The sequence below is a fragment of the Arachis hypogaea genome, chromosome 3, assembly GCF_003086295.3.
Source record: "Arachis hypogaea cultivar Tifrunner chromosome 3, arahy.Tifrunner.gnm2.J5K5, whole genome shotgun sequence".
NCBI lineage: Eukaryota > Viridiplantae > Streptophyta > Magnoliopsida > Fabales > Fabaceae > Arachis > Arachis hypogaea.
This window is the reverse complement of record NC_092038.1, coordinates 7,196,532-7,216,076: the sequence shown is the minus strand read 5'-3', so window position 1 is coordinate 7,216,076 and position 19,545 is coordinate 7,196,532. Positions and strand designations below refer to the sequence as shown.

Below are 19,545 nucleotides of genomic sequence, written 5' to 3'. Positions count from 1 at the left end.
CATCTATTTGATGACTAGAAGTTCGACCGAGCTCCTCTACTATACAAACTCAAACATTTTTCTTACATGCGAAAATGCCTTGTTTGTACATCATTTTTGTTATTATTCATATTCAGTTATATTCAACTGACATTACTTTACTACATCTTCGTTTGTTTTGAACCAATTCTCTCTCAGACCAAGTTGTTTTGGATTATCATAGCTAACTCATTTGGTGCTCTTTTAAGTATGGACAAATTAAACTCATCTCTAATTGAGGTTTTCTGAAATTTAACATGACTCATATCTATTTATTTGTAAATAGAAGGGACTTGTGAGGTAAACAAATTCCAGTGTTGTTAACAGTAGTAGCTGGTACATATTACAATCCCTTGATCACATATGAACTGAAAAGAAACAATGATATAGAACTTTGCATATTTTGTATTTTTTATGTATATAATTTGAGAAAAGACTCAACACTTGTAAAAAGGAGTACAGAAGAAGACTATTGAATTGATCTATATTACATGAATATTTCAAACACAGGCCAATAATCACAATATAGAAAGGCTCAGGACATAAGTACACTCCAACAAAAGGTGGAAACAAACTAATTCTAAACCCCTATAAAGAACAGAAAATACATATCCAATAATGTTGATTTGGAGCAAACATCAAAATGTTAAATCAAAAGGGGCCTTGTTTAATTGGGTGTTCCGGTAATTTCTTGTTCTCCAAGAAATGTCTAATTAGCTGAAGAGCTTGCTTAGGACGAAAAGTTGGAACCTGATGACCAGCACCTCGTACTGTCACAAAAGTCAGCCCATCATATTTAATTGTCCATCCTCCCACCTGTAAAAATACAATATTCAAACCATATCCCATAATATATAATTAGGTTAATTACTCTATTAGTCTCCATAGTTTCATCGAATTTTTAATTAGGTTCCTATACTTTTTTTCTTTTCAAATTAGGTCCTTACATCATATAAGATTTTGTAACAAGTTCCTACTGTGACAAAAACCTTGAAAGTAATGGAATATTCTGTTAAACTATGCAGAATATTCGGTCAAGTGTTAGGCATATTCGTTTTGTTTGACGGAATAATTCTAGCGTTTTTGTCAAAGTAGGGACTTAATTACAAAATCTGATATAATATAAGGATTTCATCGAAAAAGAAAAAAGTATAGAGAGCTAATTGAAAATTCAATAAATAAATCTATATAATTTAATCATTGATCATAAGTTGTGCATAATCTAACATACCTGTCTGCTGGTATACCAAGGAGTCCAATGTTGAACAATGCTAAGCCCCAATTTTCTCAATGTTAATCTTGTGGAAGTTACAGGGATTCTTCCATCGGTATCTCCACTATATAAGTGAATTACAAAATGGGAAAATAATTATTGTAATGTCACAGTTGAAATTAAAGAGAGACTAGTACAATAGTATGCATGATGCAATATCTTTTTACCTGAAAACCCATATGCGAATTCCACCATCAACGAGCTTCTTGAGAATAGGAAGCATGGACTGAGGTGAGCCATTCCAAGTGTTGATTTGATCACTAAGGGAAAAAAAAACAATGAGAACATACATCATTCAAAATAGAACAATTCGACGTCGTTTGATTTATGTAGCTGATACCTGCAGTGAGTCCATTTGTAAGGAATTTTGGAGACATTGGCATGTAGTGCCTCTTGCACTTCCGGCCTATTTAGATATGCTGCGGTGTAATCTGATGCACAAGGATCATATCCACTGGCTGGTATTTGATGCCACATTTCCTGTTCAAAACAACAATAAACTAGGTTGGGTGAGTACCAAAAATAACATAATTAAATTAAATTGTTGACAAAAAGAAATGAAATGAAATCTCACAAATTTAGAGAAAGTGTGAGGAGCAACGCCCTTGATAACTTTAGGGGTATCCCTTCTGGTGGAACTGTTGGTGTTAGTGAAACACATTGGAGTGTATAAGCTATACATGTCGATGATTTTATACACATCAAAATACTTCTTGAGTGCATCATTGCATGGCTTTGATAGACCTTCATCTGTTAGATTTGCATATCTGAAGTCACAATTTGATGTGATATTATGGTATACACCATCTGATAGCACAGCATGGTCCCATGCATAATCTACCATTCCTTTTTGATCTGTTTCATCATCCAATAGTGCATTCCCAATCTGCACACATACATATATACAAGTGTGTCACATTATAACATTGTTATTTAATTCTATGATTGTATTATGTCAGTTCATATCTTATGCTGTCTGTTCTCGATGATAAAATTCTTCAAGAATATAATTATAATGATTGAAATTAGTTAGAAGATTAGGATAGTTGGTTACATTTTCTATAAATTAAGATAGATTAATGGGTGCGTGTTATGGTGACTTCAACTAATCAACTTCGACAACAATTAAAAAATATTATTAAAATTAAAATAATACTTTTTAATATTTTAGAAACACTTTTTTTTATTCAAAAATAAAAAGTTAAAAGTATTGTTAAAATATAAAAAAGTGTGATCTTAATGGATCTGAGTTTCATTTAAGAGTTTATCGCTGTTTAATGGATTGCTGCATGCACAAGGCAAAATTCGAACTGACACTTGCTTAAGCGGACGAATGTATTAAACTACTCTTCCACCTCAACCTATGATAACAATAAAGAAGTCTCGTAACCCACAAATTCAACCCAGTAGAATACACAAATTTAATTATAATTTTATTAATTGTTGATTGATTGAATTGAATTGTATTATGAAGATAAAACTATTAAACTACTCTTCTATCTCAGCCCATGACAACAATAAAGAAGTGTCATGGCTCACAAATCCAACTCAACAAAATACATAAATTCAATTACAATTTTAGTCTTTATTGTTGTCATAGGTTGAGGTGAAAGAGTAGTTTAATAGAATGAGTTGACCACTCTGGCACATAATTTCACGTCTTAAATATAAATATAACAAGAAATTATTAATGCATAGTTTGAGAAAAGAGGAAGATTGTATTCACCATGAATCCTTTGAATTTAATGTAGTCTTCCTTGGAAGGATCACGATTGTTATCAAATATGAGCTCTGAAAGTTGAGGAACATAGTGCCCTAAAATGTGGCACAACATAAACCAAAAAAATTATTTGAAAATTGAAGAAGCCAAATCTAAAATATTCCAAAAAGAAATGGATTATGTATAGTGTTGTAGAAGTTTATGTTAATAATAATATATACCTGCATAGCTTTCGCCTGAAATGTAGAATTCGTGTGATCTAAATTGTGGAAATCGCTTAAACCATTTGGTGATAAAAATGTGAGAATCAATAGCTGCCCATGTAACACCAAATCCAAAAACAGTTAGATAGACTAAGTATAATTAAAATATAAATCCTAAGATTATTTTATTTGATGGCAGAATTACCAGTAATTTTGTCACCAAGAGCCTTAATATCACTGCTGGTGTTGGTGTAGGAGAATCCCACTCCCACAGGGGATTCCAAAAACAAAAGATTTGCGGCTGTATAAGTCAAAATCCTCAAAAATTAATATGGATTATTGTTTCATTATTTAATTAATTAGGTTTTTATTACTATTTTTAATATGCCTCATAAGTCATAGTTCCTTAAATTATTGTATGTATATGACGCCATTTTTATAAACATAAAATTATTATGAGGTTATCAATTAAGAAAACAGTTCCTTGAAGTCTTAATTTTACAATAGAAGAAAAATATTTGGCTCTAGTCATGTATGAATATGCAACACAACAATAAAAATGAAATAGAAATTTTGAGTAAACACCTAAACTAAATAGTTTTTAAAAATTTTAGATCAGATACTTTCGTATGCAATTAATTTTTATTCTTTAGAAATAGTTGAAAATTATTCTAGACGATTAATTAACCTTTTTGTTGTTTTCAATTAAATTTTTAATATTCATATTAGATAAATAAATTTTTAATAAATTTTATTACAAGATAATTAGATATTCAAAAAATATATTATTATAAGACAAATTTATTATTTTCTAAAACAATTGAGAGACTAATCTATCTAACAAAAGTAATTCTTGAAAATTTTTAGAGAATAAAAATTTATTGCAAACTAAGATATTTGATATGAATTAATTTTAAGATCAATTCGGAAGTGTATTCTATAAATTTTGTTATTTCGGAAATTAAATATAAATTCATAATTATATCCACGAACCTTTGTTCCAAGAGTAAGGGTTCAACTTTAGCTTTGGTTGGCTGGTATTTTGGGGAAAGAAGGGTCCTAGTTCCTCTGCTTCTCCATAACCAATTGAGGAACAGCCTGGTCCTGAAACAATGATATGATAGATACAACTTTTTCAGTAACATTCATTTCACCAATGTACAATTACCATCACAATAGTTAATAACTTAATATAATGGGTCATCAATTCAGCATGTAGCAAATTACAAAGTACTTCTTATTTACTTTTAATTAAAAAAAATACACTATATATATACTATGTAATCAATATTTTTTTTTTAGAAAGATGGACTTTTTAATTTTTCAAAGAAAAGTTTTATTAATTTAAAAAAAAGTTTTATTAATTAATCAATACCGTATATGATAAATATGTTTAGACTTTAGAGTTTCTTTGTTAGTATGAAATTGAAGGAGTATATATATTCACGTGCACATGTTTGTTGAAGAAAGTAAAAAATCTAGAGGCACAAATTGAAGAAAATAAAATGATAGGGTTGGGCAGTTAATAATTATGACTACCAACTTTAGAATTATTTCTAAAGTGACTTTAATTTTCACTGTTAAATATAATAGGAGATGAAATTCATTTTGTGGGGCAAGTATATTATTATTGATGAACATCATGTGATTTAACTTCTGATTAATTACGTGTGTGCAAACAATAATAATTTCCTTCGAGAAAATTTATTTGGTAGAATCATTATTAATTCGGTTGGTCAAACCCTTGACAAGAAAAAAAATTGATTGGTTTAATTATATAATTGAAGTTTATTTCATGGTTTTCATTAAACAAAAATCTTCTACTTGGTCTCAAGTCTCAACTATAGACTATTATATTGGATTATTAGATTGGTCCTTACTGAAATCAATGGATGAGAAAATATATTAGATTATCCTTTCCCCTTCTCTCATTTTTTCATCTTTGGCTCAAATGATAAATGCAATAAAACTATATTCAATACATTGATGTGAATGCATAACTAACTTTGAAAGTAACATTCATAAAGAGCGATATTTTTAGAATAAAAGCTACACACATGCATAGAAACCATCTTAGTCACATTTCATAATATACATGATTATCATGACTATTCTCTCTTGTACATGAAGTTTTCTATTAATCAGTAACGTATATATTCCAATTTCCAACTCGGATTATTATTATTATTAATTCAATTTTTAAGATTCCAAAATTGATTTGATGTATTAATTAGGGCGAAAGCTAGTGCACTCCGGATAAAGTAGGGAGTGCAGCACTCCTTAAAAGTTAACCTACTATCAAAAGTTATCAGGTAAATTTAATTTATTTAAACCAGCACTAACAAAAAAAACTAATTCCTCTGTTACTCTGTTATTGTCGATGTGATGTCTTCAAATATTTTCACTGTTTTGTTTTTCTGGCAAGTGCTTCCACTATCGTTTTAGCTAGTTATAGATTTTGACGTTCTTGAACTCACCCTATTCCACTTCTACCATAAATGACCATCAAAGTCCGAAAAATTGCTGCCATAGGTTAGCTAACTCCAAACACAAAACGGATTCTGTAGAAGAACTCCGGTTTCCATGAAGGCGCATGATTCTCAGATGACGACACAGTCAAAGCACAAAATACATGGCAGTTACAACAAGTCCATTATCTTTTATTTCAAATTAACCTCAACGTGTACGTAATAGAATAAAAAATTAAAATACAATTATATTTAAACAATTATTTGTATTATTTTTTTATTAATTTATTCAAAAAATAATTAAATTCTGAAGCTAATTGGTATAAAATATTACAGATATAAAACTAAGAAAAATTTTTATTTGTATAAAAATGAGCCTAATAAATAATTATTCTATTTAATATATAATTAAGAGTATTTCTTTCTTTGCCAACAAATTATAGTTCAAATGACATAATCTCTTTATATTCACCTAAGAATTGGTAAAAAAAATATTTCTTTCCTTTATTAACTTTTTTAAACATTAATTATTTATTTTACATGTAATATAAAAATAAATGAATATAATATTTATTGAGTAGAAGCAATTACACAAAAAATTTTGTTGTAAGAGTATTTGAACGAAAGAAAAAAAATGTTACTTTAAGAAAAAATAATAATATATTTTTAATAATATTCTTAATACAAAATAATAAATTTTAAATATTTTTTTAAATAATATATATTAACTAAAATAATATAATTATCCCAAATAATATATTATAAATATAGTAAAATAACATATTTCAATAAAAAAATTATTAATAAAAAATTATATAAATATTTTTTTTACATAAATTTTTGTTTCGCACAAAATAAAATTATTATATATTTGTTTGCTTTTTATGTTGTATAAATATTTTTTAATTAAATTTATATAGTATTAAATCTTTTATCATTCTGTTCATGTTTAATGTTTTAATTTTGTTTCACACGAAATAAAATTTTTTATATATATATATAATACAAAATTTTTTATCATTGTATTTATATTTAATATTAAAATTTTATTTCACATAAAATAAAATTTATTTAAATTTTAATATTATATATATATATATAACACAAATTTTTTTTATCATTGCGTTTATATTTAATATTATATTTTATTTCACACAAAATAAAATTTATTTACATTTTAATATTATATACATAATATATATTTAATATTAATTTTTTTAAGATTCTAATATATCTTTTTTTTGGATTTGGTACATGAATTTTTAACTTTTTTTTATGTATTATTTATTTTAATTCTAAAATTCAATAACTTTTTTTTTGTACAGACATATTATTTTTAATATTTATATACTAATTTTTTATTTTGAATTTTATCCCAATATCTGAGACTTGCCAAAAAAATTTAAAATTTGTAAAAAAAATAATTAACCTGATTAATAGGTTACCTTTTTAAATTCAGACCATTCAAATAAAATATAATAAATAAAGAGTTTAGATTTAACGAATTTACAAGGTGTGCAGCACTCCATATTTAGCAAGGAGCGTATGAGCCTTAATTAGTTCCATTTTGCCGTGAATTTTCTAGCTTTGATGAAATCAATCATTGTCTATGGGGATTTGTTTGACAACTTTCAATAAAGATATGGAAGTTACACCTACATTACACTTTGTTCATTATTTAACTAGAATAATGTTAGGAAATTTTTAAGTTAATATTAGCTCATTTTTTAAAATTATTTCATTTATTTTTAATTTTAAACACTAAATCTAAATTATAAACTCTCAATCTAAATTCTCCAAAAAATTAAAAAAAATTTAGAATTACAAAAATTACTAATATTAACTAGTTAAAAATTAGTGTTTATATTTTTCTATATTTAATTACTATCGATCAACGTCTGTTTATATTTTAAGAATTTTAATTTTTAACAAAAATATTCGTAATACATGTAAATAATTTTTTATATATTTTTTATATTATTAAAAATCTAAAAATAAATTTCTATTAAAAAAATTTCTCTTTCAGTGATGACATACGTAGATAGTTAATTAATAACCTTTCAATAAATTAAGATTATCCTCAGCTTAAATATTGTTATTAAATCCGGTTGCATTATTTAGAGTTCAAAGTTCAAACATATGTATTTATCAAACCACTAAAGACAAAAATATATTGATGATAACGTTGACAGGGACAGATCTAGAGGAGGGCGAGTAGTGGCCTCGGCTCCCCCAAAATTTTAAGAAATTATACTTATATAAGAGATATGTGTTTAAAAAAGTAAAAAATATTATGTAATTTAGTAATTTATATGTATTATTTTTTATTATGTAATAGATTTATATCTTAATTATTAATTCACTAATATTTTTCACTTAATTAATTTAATATCATAGTCTCAAATCTTTGTATTTTTCAAATTAATTTTTATATAATAATCTCTATATTTATTTCTAAAAAAATCATTTGTTTTTTTATATTAACATATTTAGTATTTATATTATTATATTAATAATAGCTTACGTGGTTATATTTTGGTAATCACATTATGTACTTTAGATATTTTTATCTTGTAAAAAATATTTATTTTTCTTCTAAAAATTTATGCTGTTGAAAGAAAATTTTTTATAAAAATATCTTATATCCTGAATTTTATAAGGGTATTGTATCTTTCAAATAATTAATAATTTATAATTTATTTTAAATTTTTTGAAAGAATTAATTTTAATTAGTAAAATATGTGATAATTTTTAACTAAATACACTATAAATTATTGATATTTTATAATTTTATAATATACTAATGATGTTGTTATATTTCTTTTATATAACTATCATATTAAAAATATAATTATAAAAAATTCATAATTATATATATATATATTGATAAATCTTTTGAAAAACTAAGTCTAATAACTATATGTTAATTATTTTTATAAAATAAAAAAATTATCTAAACTTCGGCCCCTTCATATAAAACTTTTTGGATTCGTTCTGGAGGTTGAATTTGTATTTTTTTATTACAAATAATGTTAGAGGACCAACAAAATTTATTATTTTTAGGTTAGTCATCATCATTATCTAAAATTATAAACTAAAAATATATTATTAGATTATTAGCAATAACTAAAAATATTAGGGTGATAACTAAAAATGCTAAAAGTGCCAAAAACAAATAGTTAATTAACAATTCTTTTTTATGCTAAACTTTCATGAAATGTAGCGGAAAAAGTTACTAATAAGCTTGTACCCTTATACAAAACTAATGGGCTTAGCTGCTAACTCAAATTTCTGAAATATCAATTTGTTATTTAGTCTATTTAAAATATAACAGAAGATAATATAGTATTTTTTTTTTAAATATCTTCTTAGTAATTCGACAGAAAAATTATTATACACGTTAAAATTTTCAACACTTATTTAAGAAAATAAATAAATTAACTATCCGAACAACTAAAATTGATTCCCTTATAATTTAGTATTTATATATAAAGAATAGCCAAAGAAACAAGAAAAATTGGGTTGGTTTCAAAAAGGTGTGAAGGTATATATAATGGTGCTAACTTAACGTTGCTATCAAAGGTGGGGCTTGATCTCTTGGATGCAAAGCAATATTTATTACTCTTATGAAAAATCATTATGGCTATTCCTACTGCTGCAACTTGAAGCCACTGACTTCAACTTATTAGTCAAATTTTCCAGTACCCGCATGCCCACTTCACCATCTTCAATTATTATTATTACACACTCAATACTTTTATTACGTTTTATTAATTACTTGACTATAATATATATATAGGCCATCTTCAATAATCTTTTCCCTTTCCTTTTCTCTTTGTAACTTTCTTTGTGTTTGCATTTTCATGGCCAAACTAAATGGTCGTTGGCTGAAAAGTTATTATGTAAACCCTAAAACTAAATTAAGTATAATTCTTAGTATTAAAAAAAGTTAAATTACACAGTTGATTACTTTTAGTGAAATTGTAAATTGGTTTTTATACTTTAAAAGTTTGTAATTGAGTTCCTAAAGAGAATTAAAATTTACAATTTAGCCTCTGTTAATCAAAAAGTGTTGATTTAATAGAATATTCTTAGAATATATTAAAAATATTCTGTTAAATCAAATACTTTTTGAACAACGGGACTAAATTATAAATTTTAATTATCTTTAAGGACTTAATTACAAACTTTTAAAATATAGAGACTAATTTATAATTTCACTAAAAGTATAAGACTAACCGTGTAATTTAACCTACAAAAAAGTAACTATAATGTTGTTTCTGTCTAACTTTGAATATGTTAAGTTCGTTGCAAATTTTTGTTACATATCTGATCTTCAATTATTAGGATAAAAGTAGTAAATTGTATTATATTTTGGAGAATCTACATAAAATTTTAGGTTCATATTCACATAGAGAGAGAGAGAGAAAAAATACAGATATATATATATATACAAGAGTGTGTGTAAAATATTATGGTAGGTGTCTTTTTTTTCTTTTTTTCCTTTTTATCTTTATTTCGTTTCAATCTGTATTTTATGTAGCTTTTAAATATGTATGAGAGTGAAAACTAAAATTTTATTCGATCTCCTATGTGTTATATATTTTTCTTTTTGTTTAATAAATTATTATTAAATTCATGTATTTTTTTTTACCAAATTTCATGTGAATAAGTTAGTAAAATAAAAAGTAAAAATTTAATTGTTCTAATATTAAAATAATAAAAGTTATGAATCTAAAAGTAATTATTTAATTTTTATATTTTTTTTGTCTAATCAATTTCCTCATTTTAAAAAATTATTTTAATTACTAACTTGAATTGAGTTGTATTAATTCATTGTAGAATAAATGACTCAAACATTTTTTTTCTATTTCTTTTTTCAACTTATACTCAAATTCATTAATAATGATAACATGACTCTGATTTTTATTAGGATGTGGCAAAGTTTGATTTTGCTTACTTATGTTTCTAATCTTGTTTTTTCTTGTAGCCCTTATACTCTTTGACAAGTCCCTGCTTTTGGTAGCACAATAATATTGTAAATTCAAAACCAATGGATATGATTTGAAAACTAACTTATAATATAATAGTGCCTTTTGGGTGTGTTCATTTTGATTTTTTTTATTTTTGCTATAAATTAAATAATTGTCCTTTAAAAGAATCCAGTCTAAACTTTTTCACCAACTCTTATCCAGTATAACTAATTATTTTTTTTTAATATTACCACTATCAATGACTTAATATTTATGGCAATTTTTAAACTATTTTTTAATTTAGTAATGACGTACATTTAATTATTTTCTTAATATACGTGTAAATTTAAAATTGGACTCATCATTGATATACTAGATACAGAATCATACCTTGTATAGGAACAGATATATATGTTCATAATATGAAATATTTTTTCTAATATTTTTATTTTTTAGATTATGGAAAAAATAATTAACATACCTTTATCTTCTGTTTTAATTATTTTTAGTTCTGCTTTTTATAAAAAAAATTCAGAAAATAGAAAATATAAAAATGTCAAATATCACATATTATTTCACAAATCAATAAGAAATTAAAATTTTCAATATGACTTGGGATGGATCTTATTAGTGATGTGCTTAAACTTTTTAAAAGAATCAATTACCTTTGGCAAAACAAAATATTCATCCTGAGCTTATACACTTTTGACTTTAAAAATTATTAGGGAGTGCTTTTAAATTGAAATCATTTGTAAAAAACTGAAAATATTTTTAAAATTAAAATGTCTAATATAATTTTATTAAACACTATTATTATTGTTTATGTTTATTAAAAAATATTTTTAATTTTTATTTTATTTTATCAAATATATATGACTTCTACATACAACTTTCAAAAAATCATTTTTAAGAAACTAAAAAGAATAAAAAACTTTTGAAAGTATATTAATTTTATGAAACACACCATTATTAGTCCATTACTATCAAGGATAATCATGATATTGTGATGAAGTGCTTGTGACATAAATCTGGGCATTATTAACATAGTGGCGTGTACTTGGCAGCTTGTTAATTTCATGTATGTGTCTTCATCCATGATCGTTTTGAACGGATCTAGTTTTTTTAATGCAATTATTGTTTCCAACTAACTTAATATATTACACATATATAGTACTGTCAGTCATTGTTCCTGATTGATATGAATATACATACGTACTAAGACTACTAACTATAATAATTTTTAAATTTTAATTTTAATTAATGTATAAAATTATATTAAATTTTTTAATTTTTATAAGTATAAGTCAATTTTCAAAAGCTATTCCTTGGATGTTTTTAAAAACACTCATTGTGTTTGTATCTCTTCAAACAAACTTTATCAAATTAAATGTAATATTAAATAATGCTATATATTTAAGTATTTTAGTTAATCAAATTCAACCAAATTTATTTAACATAAAAAAAATTAATTATAAATAACATTATTTTAAATTTTATACTCTTATCATTTAATTTGATTAGACTTTATTCATAAAAATACTCAAATATACAATATTATTTATTAATATTCTATATTTCTAATTTTCTATACAACTAACTATCTGCTAACATAATAACATTCATTGTCATACTCATTTTATTCTTTTTTTTTTAAGCATACAATCATTCCATACAATTAAAACTGTTAATAAACTCCAAAGGCTGCTACCCAATCGAAAATTTGTCTTGTATGCTTATTTTATTTTGGACAAATTAAAAGCCTCTTGGTCAATATATAACCAATACTCTTAGATACCGTTTATTTTGAAGTATTAGAACAAAAATTAGAAAACTAATATCTGATTTAGAGATTAATACTACAATTTTAATCTCTATATCTCCAAAATTTTAGTATTTTATTATTTTTAAAAAATGAGGACATAAGAGATTAAAATTGTTAGAATAGAGAATGAAACTTTAATAACATTCTATACTTAAAATATTTCTATTTCAATTAATTAATTTCAATTTTATTTTTTGTACAAATTAAATCATAACTTCATTTTTATTTCAATCTTTATCTTTCATTTTACACCAAACATAATACTAAAACTTTTCAATCTCTATCGTTGAGTCTTTGTCTTTCATTATTACGAGTCTCTCGTTCAAACGCTACCTTAAAACATTCTTAAATAACATGCATTAATGTATCCATAATTTTTATCCATATATAAATAAATTTATTAGATATATATAAAAGAAATATAGAAGACTTTGGACAATAAACCTTTTTTTTAAATATCTTTTATTATATATAATTTACAAAAAAAAAATATTTCTACTGTTTTAAATATTAAAACTTAAGATACATATTTAATCTATAAAAAGATTGACTAAATAGGTGCGTCAGTTCTTATTAATAAGCTAATGAATTTTATGTAATAATACAGATAGAAATTATATTAATATCATGAGTAGATGCGAATGTGTTAAAAGTTAATAAAAAGTATAAAATTTGAGTGTACGTGATAATGAAGATTTTGCCAAAGGTATTAGAATCTAGAATCAGCATTTCTGACTTTTGTGAAATGAAATACCAGGCAATTGAGGTTTTAGTTCGACCGCTAAATTATGTGCCTCTTAATGTGTTGTATCTGAATTTGTAATGTAATTTTTAAAATTAGGGTTGTTTAAATAGCGGTTCAATGAATTAAAATTAGAAAAAATCTAAGAAGTCAATAATTTTTGTGTTTTTTAGCTAATACTTAATCACAAAAAAGAGTGAATAATTTTTTATTATTAAATATAATCTCATACTATTAAAAATACTATTAATAACTAATTAATAATTACAAAATACTAAAATTACTGATCTCTAACATTCCTCTTGAAACTATATACTAAACAGAAAGAAAAAAACAGAGCAGAGGAAATAGATAGATACCTCCATTGAGCCATAGAAGGAGTGGTTTGTGTTCAGGTTTGTCGGTAGCCTCGAAGAACCAGTAGAAGAGTGCTCTTCCATGAGTCTCATTGACTGTGATGTAACCAGCGTATTGCTTGAATTTCACCACAGGCTGCCCCGGTAGCCTGTAAACTCTATCAGCCTCTTGTTCTGCCACCACCGAAGAAAACACACCCAAAGCTTCATTGCCAAATAGCAACAACAAAACCAAAACAATATTATTATTGAATCTAATATCTGAACACAAAGCCATATCTGATATCTCACGAATGTGGCTTGTGCTTTGGTATAAATAAGGATAAAGAGGTAATTAATAATTATATTATATATTAATGAAACTCATGTATGTGTAGTTTAGTATTTATCTTGTGAAAACTACTTTGTTATAAGTAGTAAGTAGTGTGGATGGCATGAACTGTACCACATATATATATATATGAAAGAGGGAAATTTATTAATTAATTTGTGTATGTATTTTGTGATTGGCTCATTGCTTTCAATACAATCAATACGAACAAGATGGACTTTTTCAAACCTGTTTAATGTTTATTCATTGATTGGATAGGATATGATCCTACGGCCATAATTTGCGGACTCGTCAATTGCTTTTCCTTTAAATCTTTGAATATTCTCCTCCAATGCATTCGGATCAATTCATCTTGCGTTTCGTCATCCACTTAATTAAATTTAGATTATAATAATTAATTAAAGAATCGTAACAAATATTGTTTAGATTTTTTTTTCTTTAATTTAGAAACTGGCATTCGACTATAGTGAAGGCAAATATTCGGGACATACATACAACACTTAATTATGTAGGGAAGTTTTGTAACAGTTTTGTTCTTCAAGTGTTGTATACTTGTATGAGTTTTTTTTTTTATCTTTTTATTTGTTGCAATTAGGTGAATAAATAAAAGAAAGGTTTGGTTAATAAAAGAAGGAAAAAAAAGTTTCATATATATATACACACACAATTACGCATTTCTTTTGTGAAGCATTAAAAAATTAAAACAAATAGATTGACGTAAAAAATAGTGGTTACCATTTTTTTTTTGTTGACTTAACAATAGTAGGTATCATTGTAACAAGATAAAATATTATATACTATTTTTCTGTACATTTCTTTTATATATATATTTTTTTGTATTAATAATTGTTTTTTTATTATTGTATTAATAATTGTTGAGTTTAAAAAAAGATTTTATTATTTATTGTTATGATAAATATTTAGTTGATTGATTAAGAATTTATTCTAATTTATAGTGTAATTATTTGTGTTATTAAATTTTAAGATTAGCATTAATACGTATGGTGATTTGATTTGATTTGGAAAGAATCAACCATATTAAAAGTAATACATCAAAGAGATTAATACTACCAAATAAAAAAGAAAACAACCATGACATTAATATTATGTCCATTTTTCTCGTAATTATCAGCATTAATTTCTTTGATATCTTGTTTTTAATGGTTGATTCTTTCTAAATCAAATCAAATTACTATATATGTTAATGTCAATTCTAAAACTTTGTAACATAAATATCACACTATAAATTGGAATCAATTTTTAATCAATCAACCAAATATTTGTCATCACAATAAATAATAAAAAAAATTTTAAACTCAACAATTTTTCTCTTCATAGTTATAAAAATTCAACTGAACCGACTGGTTTGAAAAAAAAACTAATAAACTGTACTAAAATTATAAAAATCGGACCAATCATCAAACCATTTTAGTTACTGATTTATTGATTTATTGATTCAACCAATTTAACTGTGATTCAACCGAAAAAAATGTTTCATAATAAAATAATAAATAAATTATAAATAAATATCCTAAATATCTTTCAAATTTAAAACTCTACGTAAAATATTACCAACTAAATGTAATTAATCATCAAAATATGCAATAACTTACTGCAAATTTGTTGACAATTAACATAATTATACTTCTATTAAAAATAATTAGATTGAATTACAATGCACAAGTTAAAGATAGAGAATATTATTTTAACGTAGCTAAGTCAAAAAGTAAGACAAAAAATGATAATGTTGTTCAATAAACACACAACAGAGCCCGAAACAAACACACAACACAACAGAGCCTAAAACAAAAACATAACAAAGCTTGAAACAAAAAGAATCTAACACGGAGAAGGAGTAGCAAGTTGGCGAAGATCAAGAACAGGGACAGTGCAACCAAACAATGAAAACAAAATTAACAAAGCAATCAAAACATGAATCATACAATCACTAATTGCAAATTTTTTCTTTATAAGAATAGAACAATAAAAACATGAAGCATATAATAAATCAAAGGATCACCAATTGCAAATCTTTTAAGGTTGAACCGGTCCAATCGACTGATCCAATTCGATTTTTATAACATTGAACTGTACACTAATTCTATCTAATGTAGTGTTTTAACCTTTTAAAAAAATAAATCGGTCAATAGAAAGACCAGGTTAACAACCACTACACCAATTTGTTTTCTATCTTTTATGCTTTTTAAAGTATATATTTTAATTTTATATAATATCCTAATTAATACACACACACACATATATATATATATATATATATATATATATATATATACAGAAATATTTAATTCAATATTTTTTATATTCAATATTTTAAATTAATTATTTTTTAATTATATATAATTATTAACATAAACATTAAATTTTATTAAATATCTATAAATTAAAAAGTAAATAAAAATACTTTTATTAATCATAAAATACTTTTGCTATTTATAATTATATGATCTATTAATATTAATTTTTTTAACACATACTTGAATAATGTAATAAGTACAAATTAATTGATGAATTACTAAAATAAAAAATAGTAACTAATTTAATATAAAAATAAAATAAAAATTATTTATTTTGAAAAAAAACTTATATGTATATATATAATTATTTATTTATATACTGATACTCAAACTTTGAAATTACTTTTTGATATAGTTCATGAATTGGTATTCTTATTTTGTTAAATTAAGATATTATTATAGTAGTACTGACTAATTTTATGTCTATCTTTATATTAGTTACTTTTAGAATTTGAGAGTTGATCAACAAAAAAATCTCTAAGTGAAAATACTTCGTAGTAAGTATGGCTACAGGGAAACATTGATGACTACTGTAAAGCTAAAAAATAGTAGCTTTAATATGTGTCAAGGTATCGTTAAAATATGGAATGAATTCACACCTCACCTAATTTGGAGGGTAGGTGACGATACCTGGAAGCTTATCATTCTAAACCAAATTCTACCTAGTAAAACTATCGTTATGATAACATCAATTAAAGCACTCTAATGGGATTTAGATGATATGATTTGTTGGATCCCCTCAAGTACATGAATTTTTTCTATTAAATCTACATATTTAGTAATATACAAATCCAACCTAAGCAGTGTGTTCTTTTTTTTTTTGATAAAATATGGAAACTCAATTATTTTCAACGTCTGAGAGCCTTCACTTGGCTTCTATCTCAAAATGCCCACCTAACTAATGAGATTAGAGCTAGAAAAAGACTTACTGAAGTAACAGGTCTAAGATGTTCAAATAACCACGAAACCTTGTTCCATGTTATGCGTGATTGCCCTTTCATCAGCAGAATTTGGAAGAGTTTGGTAGCAATATTTCTTTTAGACAGATACCCAACTCTGGCTGAAAGAGAATTTGTGAAGCCCTCATAACAGAAATGGAACCAGTTGGCCCATTATTTTCATCACCACCTGCAACCTAGCATGAAAAAGTAAAAATGAACTCATATTTCAAGACTCCCCCTCTAACTCTGATATATTACTTAATCAAGCTATTTACCTGGCTAAGAACTATGAAGATTGTCTCGCCATTTTTGAAGATGGGGTTTCAATACTGAGTTCCAGTAGAAAATATATGATTAGATGAAAACTCCCAACTAAAGACTGGTTTAAGTTGAACGTTGATGGTTCAGTTATCCCCCACTGGCAAGCATGGCAAGTTGTGGTGGTCTGATTAGGAACTGTCAGGGCAGAACGATTGCAGGATTCATGATGAATTTGGAGAATTGTTTGATCACTTTGGCTGAGATATGGGGCTTGTACGCAGGGATTAAGTTGGCTCGTGACCTAGGCATTGAGAAGCTCCTGGTTGAGACGGACTCCCTCTGCACTTCCAATTTTATCCAGAACTTTACTTCCTCAAGAGATGCAGAAACCCTCTACTGCGTGCCATCAAGCTGCTTCTTGCTCATTCATGGGATGTTCGTGTCTCCCATGTCTACAGAGAAAGGAATTTCTATCCGGATTTGTTGGTTAAGAAGGTTCATCTCTGTCAGATTGGGCTCACCTGTTTCTCTTCTCCTCCGGCGTTCCTTTCTACGGCGCTTATGACGGATGCCTTTGGGGTTAAATTTCTCAGAATGATTTCTATGTAGTTCTCTGTTTTTGGGCTTTATGCCCTTTACTCATAAAAAATTTTTTTTTTGAGAGTTGATTATTCTTGAAATATTAATAAAGATATGTATTTTAAATTTTTGACAATTTTTTTTATGTAGGATCGAATTAATCAATTGAACCAACAAAATAGTAACCTAACTAGTTCGATCACTAGTTCGATTATAATAATTATGTATCTATTGATCACAAATATTTTAAAATAAAGAGCATTTAAAGAAAATTAATGAAAATAGGATAACCTCCCTTTTATTTACAAAAAAAATTTCTGTGAGTCCAAAGATTTAAGCTCCCTCATAATAGATGTAGCTATACAATAATTATGACAATAAACCCAAATCATCCAAAATAAAGCCAAATAAAAAATTCGCAAAACATTTTTAACATAAAGGTTTATAGCATAAACCATAAGTCTTTCTATCCTTATTTTCTCTTTATTCCAATTACTCCTCTTTTTATCATCAAAGAGAGCAAATTAAATACCTACAAATAGGGGTGGTAAGTGAATTAGTCTGTACCAATGCGTTATAACTCAAATGACATAGTCTCCTCATACTCAATTAAGAGGTTGCGGATTCGAGTCTCTTATCATTGATTAAAAAAAAAAGTGAGCTAGCATGTTCTGTACTCCCACTCCCACCTCACCTCATCAAAATCCTGCCATGTAAACTTATAATTTCACCAACATCTCAATAAATTTATAATTTTTAAAGACATAAAAAATTATAATTTTAAATTTACAAGCACTAAAGTATTTATAATCTTAAATATCTAAAACATAATCATTAACCAAAATTTTTTAAATAAAATAACGAAATCAATATTGTCCAACGCAAAACATTGTCCAAAATATATAATTAAATATTATCCAAATCTCTAATCAATCAAATATAGTCAAAATTATAATTTAAAGTAAAATGAACAAACATTTCAAATACGAACACAAAAGTAATGTTCCAAATTCAATTATCATCTTAAAGCCAAAAGTCCCGCCGGACAAACTCGTCCCGTTCTGCCAAAACCCATTGATTAAGCGGTGCGTATTAAGCGAGCTTTCATATTATAGCGATCTTAAATTTCTAGCTCGACTCACTTTTTTTTTGTGAGTTATGTGAGTCGGCATAGCGAATCTCGACCTGTTTGCCACCCCTACCTGCAAGCATAGGTTAGAGACCACAAAAAAATTAGAAAAATAGTAACATTAAAAAAATATGAATTAAAAGCAGCATATGATCACATAACAAGACGTATGGCCTCTTCATCATTTTAGTTATCTCAGAACATATTAAGACCTTAGAATATTGCTTAAAGAGGTAACAATAGCAAATACAACGAAACAATTGGTAGTATGACTTTTAAGCCATATAGATAAATGTGTGCTATGAGAGAGAGAGGGGGGGAATGGTGCTTGCAGTTACAAGTGAGGGTTTGTGAGGGGTAAAGGCAAGCTAACCAAATTAATTAGTGCCCAACACTATATATATGGAAGATTAC

The 19,545-nt window shown here is 25.7% G+C and overlaps 1 protein-coding gene across 1 annotated transcript; it reads right to left on the bottom strand.

Annotated features, from left to right (window-relative positions):
- Positions 1 to 400: 400 nt before the first annotated feature.
- LOC112789203 (serine carboxypeptidase-like 34) lies at positions 401 to 14,111 on the bottom strand. The gene is made up of 10 exons (XM_025830997.3): positions 13,579 to 14,111; positions 4,208 to 4,318; positions 3,420 to 3,515; positions 3,233 to 3,325; positions 3,018 to 3,106; positions 1,866 to 2,177; positions 1,632 to 1,771; positions 1,459 to 1,551; positions 1,250 to 1,355; positions 401 to 834 (listed from the first exon to the last, which is right to left on the bottom strand). Exons 1-10 carry the CDS (start codon positions 13,850 to 13,852, stop codon positions 670 to 672), a joined length of 1,479 nt encoding a protein of 492 aa, XP_025686782.1. The 5' UTR covers positions 13,853 to 14,111; the 3' UTR covers positions 401 to 669.
- Between the last annotated feature and the right edge of the window lie 5,434 nt (positions 14,112 to 19,545).